The sequence below is a fragment of the Merops nubicus genome, unplaced genomic scaffold, assembly GCF_000691845.1.
Source record: "Merops nubicus isolate BGI_N331 unplaced genomic scaffold, ASM69184v1 scaffold22407, whole genome shotgun sequence".
NCBI classification, from domain to species: Eukaryota; Metazoa; Chordata; class Aves; order Coraciiformes; family Meropidae; genus Merops; species Merops nubicus.
In genome coordinates, this window is record NW_008622585.1 from 3125 (window position 1) to 8295 (window position 5171).

The 5171-nt window shown below is 42.8% G+C and overlaps 1 protein-coding gene across 1 annotated transcript; it reads right to left on the reverse strand.

Annotated features, from left to right (window-relative positions):
* Positions 1-900: 900 nt before the first annotated feature.
* Positions 901-3743, reverse strand: RCAN3 (RCAN family member 3). The gene is made up of 4 exons (XM_008944861.1): positions 3549-3743; positions 2515-2688; positions 1970-2141; positions 901-1109 (listed from the first exon to the last, which is right to left on the reverse strand). Exons 1-4 carry the CDS (start codon positions 3741-3743, stop codon positions 901-903), a joined length of 750 nt encoding a protein of 249 aa, XP_008943109.1.
* Positions 3744-5171: the final 1428 nt, after the last annotated feature.

The window sequence follows — 5171 nt, forward strand, 5'->3', positions numbered from 1 at the left end:
TGGCTAAGCCAGGCAACTGATTATCTTAAAAAAACATACCAAACAGACTGGAGAAGTTCAGATTCAGAATTATCCCTAGATGTTTTCTCTCCTAAGGTAACTTAGACATAATATAACAGTCAGTGAGTTTATTTATGAACTTAGGCCACCTCCAGGACCATAGAGGAATAAAAGTTAGCACATTTTTGAGAGGATCAGAGACAAGCCATTCAGCAGCAGAATCCCTGTTTCACTCTGCATGTTGTCATTCACTCCTGGCTAGGTGTCAGTGCAAACCACTGTACCCAGCAGTGTGCCCCACAGACAGGGCAGCAGCAGCACTGGAGCAGGCCCAGGTCTGTTTCCTCAGCAGCCTGTGGTTCTGCTGTGCAGTCAGCCAAGCCAGGTGAGCTCAGCTCCATACCTGTACTTGTGCCTCATGTCAAATCAAACACGTGTTGGCCTTTCTGAGAAAAGCCAGGACTGATCTCAGCTCCAGCTGGGAGGGATTTCAGTGTGAAGAGCACATTTCACTGGCATTTAACACTCTATCAACTGGACTCTGTCACACCAGCACAGATCAGCTTTTAACTGCTATGTAACAAACCCCCTTCAATCCCATCATCACAGTAATTAAGATATTAACTCAGCACTTGGTACATCACACTATACAATATAAAGAAAAGGTTAACATCTAAAAAAGAATTATAATTTCACTATTTCAAGTCAGGTGGATTTGCTACACTTGGGGGACTAGTCCCTAAAATTAAAGTGCTTGTCAGAGCATTGGCATCCAAACTCTTGAACATGAGACAATTACAAGTGAAATCTGTCGTCGCTATACATGACATATAGCAGCAGTGCAGACACCAACACAGGGACTCAGTGTCTGACCTGGTAACTCCCTTCAGCACCCCACAGTTAGCAGTGCATGGCACCCCCTACCTCCAGTGTACAATCAAACCCCTTGGGGTCACTCAGCATGCTGGCGGGTGGCTCCGGGCGCCTCGTCTGCATGATCTTCTGCTTGGGGTTCTTTATCTCCTCCTCCTCCTCTGTTTCACTCTCACAGACGTGGACGACTACGCTGGGAGTGGATTCTGTTCCTGCATGAAGCTCATACTTCTCCCCTGGAGAGCAGCAAACAATTCACGTGAAGAACGACTCCAAGGGAAAGCATGAAGCCATTTCATCTCAAAAACTCCTTAAAATCTCCAGTAACACAACCAAATACTAATTTTTTTTCTCATGTCATCTTTAATTTGCTCCATTTCCACACTTCTCCAGACCTGTTAAAGGTTTTAAAATAGCCCCTGTATCTGTTACACTGTCCTGTGAACACAAACAATCCTTTAGTTGATATTTAAAGGGAGGGAGGGATGTACAACTACTGTGAAACTCTGAAGACATCAGATACAAGCAGCAGGGAAATTTTTAAGTGGTGCCATTTCTGCTGCACACTTACATGACATTTGTAAACTAGAAGCTACAGAAGCATTTGAAAACACTAGGCCTCCCAATTCCCTGCTCTTCATGGAAAGCAACCAGCATGTTTCCCAGGAAGATTCACAAACAAGCCTGATGATCAGACAAGAAGTACAGATTAGCAGCTTTCCATTCCCCTTCTTGTTTGTTACTTAATCCTGAAGCTGTGACAGACTTCAATAAATGGCTGTGATGGAGCTAGAGCACAATCTGATGATCAAACAAAAAGTACATATTAGCAGTTTTCCATTCCCCTTCTTGTTACTTAATCCTGAAGCTGTGACAGACTTCAATAAATGGCTGTGATGGAGCTAGAGCACAATCCACTTCTGTGCTATTCTTTCAATCAGTTAAATTAAATAAAAAAGGTGATGGATCATTTTATTCAAGTAAGAAACATCACCTAAGAAAAACTCAGTTTCTCCTCACAGAAAGGCCTAAGTGGACAAATTTCCCTGGTGACTATTTGTGAAGTAACACACCAAAAGCAGGTGGATATCCCTACCTGGCCCCAGCTTGGAGACAGCACACAGCAAGTCATAGTTGATCAGGGGAGTTGCATCTTCACTCTGTTTCCACCCAACTGGTGGAGAGGCAGGTGGTGATATCAGGAACTGTTTAACAGGTTGTGGAGGAAGGAGGTAGGATTTGTCACCTATTTCACTGGATACCTGTGCCTGAAGACAAAAGCCATGAGACACAACATAAGGTGACAGATACTAATTCTCTTGTTATGTAGCTAAGAAATTTGCCTATATGAGTGTTGACAGTTGAACTTTTCTGGTTTTCAGCACAAATGCTTCTGTTTGTGTATGGGGAAGGTGCTTTGTGCCACCACCCAGTGACTCTTCCACACAAATCACAACTCTGCAAGCTCAAGCTGAGAAGCAAAACTGTCCCCTAAAGCATGAATTTCTCAGTGAGTGAAAGCAACAGACTGCAGTGTGGGTGAATGAGGCTGAAGGCAACTTCAGATATTTATCACAAATGAAACACAGGCAAATATGGGACAGAGGAAAATGAGGGACAGGTACTGATGTCCCCTAATACCTGTGCAAAGTACAGCTTCAGCTTTTTCCCACTGAAGTCCGTTTCGTGCAGTTCTATCCGTGCTCTTGCTGCTGCCTCTGGGTTGCTGAAGTTGATCCTCACTCTTCTAAAGCTTTTAAACAACTGGAATGTCACTTGATTATCATAGACTGTGAAAAGTGCTTCAAATCTTTCCTAGAGATGAAGTACACAAGATTCTCCAAAATGAACATTTCACTCAATGAAAGTACATTTTCCTTTCACTTTCCTCCCTAAAATCCCACTCCCTTCCTTCCCCACCTAAACCTGCACACCCCACACTCCTCCCAGTCACCCTGCCTGGCAGAGCTGTGTTCCTGCAGCTCTGCCTCTGTTTAAATCCGAATTCCAGGAGCCCCTTCGTGAGACTAAAACTCCTCATACACAACCTGCCATCTAGCGACAGCTGCTCAAAAGTGCAGATGTCACCAAAAATGCTGCTGCTCGTTAGAATCTCCACCCAAGCACCTCCAGAAATGCTGTGTAAACCTGTTAATTTGTACTTAAACTGAAGTGCTGAGGGATTTAGGAAATTTCGAAATTCTCAGGATGAAAGAGAGAGAGAAAAATATATTACTACTGAACAACACTTGTTCACAAAGATTAAAACATGAAAGAAATGTTTTATTCACTGTGGAGTCTCATCTTTATGTTCTTTAATAAATAACACATCCTGCAAATTTATAATGCTCTTTTTAACAGAATCTTCGCCTTGAAATAAAAAAATTAAATTTGCTTTCAAATTTTATTTAAATCTATCCTTGGATTTGGTACCTTAGATAAAGAGAAAAAAAAAAGGTGAGAGAGCTTTTCAAACTAACAGCTTCAAATGCCAGAATAATGTAGCAATATCTGCTCTTGTTCTGATCTGAGCTTAGGAGGGAAACATTTTAGGTTGCTTTTTTCCCCCTCCAATTATGATATGCAGTAATAAACTGAAAATCCAGACAAAAATGTTCAACAGCTGTATCTGTACTTAGAATACCACACCCCAAATACGCCTCTCTCCACCTTACCTTCTCTTCCTGCACCTCAAACACAGCTTCATGAACACTGCAAGCAAAAAGTGAGGTAGGCAAGTCACTTAAATCCATCATCTCTTCCAAATCATCTTCATTTTCTCCAAAAATCATCTGTTCCTCCTCCTCTTGGTCGCTGCTGTAGAGGTCTGACTGGCTGTCACTCCAGGACTTCATGGTGTCTCTGAGCATCGTTCACCCAAAGCTGCTCTTCCTGATGTTCCAGCTTCTAGCAGGGCTTCTGCCTTCCAAAAAATAAAACCAAAACAGAATGTGAGGACACCCCATCATCTTGCTTTAACTGCTCTTCAAGGCAAATAATTTTACATAAAAAAAAGGAAAGCAACATGAAACTTGTTCATTCTCCCATCCATGACACAGAAGGACTGTGTCCTGCCTCTGCAAACGGGACGTCCTGCTGTTCAATCTAGGAAAAGGAAGAGAAAAGTCACCCAGTCAAGTACCCAAAACTTCTCCTGCTTTACTCTGACAGAAATCAAGAACTCCAATACTGTTCTAGAAGTTTTTCTCCATGACACACTTGCCATTTAACAGCAATTCCTAATTTAATAGCTTAAAAGCACATCCCAAATTATTAATCTTCTGATATTTGAAGAATCTCTTTATTCCCTCGAGGGGAACACATGGACACAGAGAAGTGACACCATCTGTGTGAAGCCTCCCTGAGCCAGCAGCACACACGAGAACCAAACCCAGGATCTCCTCAGGTACAGGACTCCCTTCTCCTCAGTGCCTACAGCCTGGAGTAAACACAGCAAGGAAGGGAAAAAAAGCCAACAAGCAACAGACTAAACAGAGGACTTCATGGGAACTAGTTTTTACTCAATAAAAACTGACTTTAATGGAGAATACCTTTTGCCACCTGCTGCTGCAAAATTCACCAGGAGGTCACCACACTACTGTACAGTCTCATGTAAATGACAGGAAACATATAACTGTACTACAGCTAGATTTGGAGAGGGTGTTCATTTGTGACAACACTAAAAAAAGGGGAAGTAAATGTGTCATCAACAATGATCTTGTTTGAGTATTTGCTTAACTGGCAGTCACTGAGCTATGCCATCAACTGAAACCAATAAGCATTTAAAAAATGCATTTAAAAGTCTATAATAAATCCATGCTCACTCATGGGTACAAAGGTTTAAGAGAAGTTTTCTTGTTTCAAAGTGCCCACAGGAAATGCTCCTCAGCACTGCAGACAGAAGGATGTCAACGCAAGAGAACATGTAGCAGGTGGAAACCTCAGTTTGTGCCTGATCATTGATGCAAAAAGGAAAGAGAAAAGGAAATTAAAGCACTCCACCACAGTAAAACTGAAAGCCACCACCTGGCTTGGTAGCACAGGCTCCACGAGCAGGACACAGACACCTGCAGTCAAGCCTTTTGGTCAAGCTGGCCACGCTATGAAGAGCTTTGAAAAGTTGGGGCTGTCCAAGCCTCAGGCACTACAAAATGAAGTCAAAGTGGCAGACTGGACAGAGGCAAAAGGAGCAGGAAAATCAGATTAAAGGAGTGCACAACTGCTGTGCCTCCAGCAGAGCTCCTCCCCAGCCTGCTGGCACTGTGCAGTCAGACACCACGATGAAAACTGAATCCACA

Bases quoted from the DNA above. Each gene is read 5' to 3' on its own strand.
- RCAN3 (XM_008944861.1), bottom strand. From the start codon at position 3,743: ATGCTCAGAGACACCATGAAGTCCTGGAGTGACAGCCAGTCAGACCTC. The intron at 2,689-3,548 runs GTAAGGTGGAGA...CTTCATCTCTAG, and splicing joins TTGAGGTGCAGGAAGAGAAG to GAAAGATTTGAAGCACTTTT. The intron at 1,110-1,969 runs GTAGGGATATCC...GCTGCTCTCCAG, and splicing joins TGTCTCCAAGCTGGGGCCAG to GGGAGAAGTATGAGCTTCAT.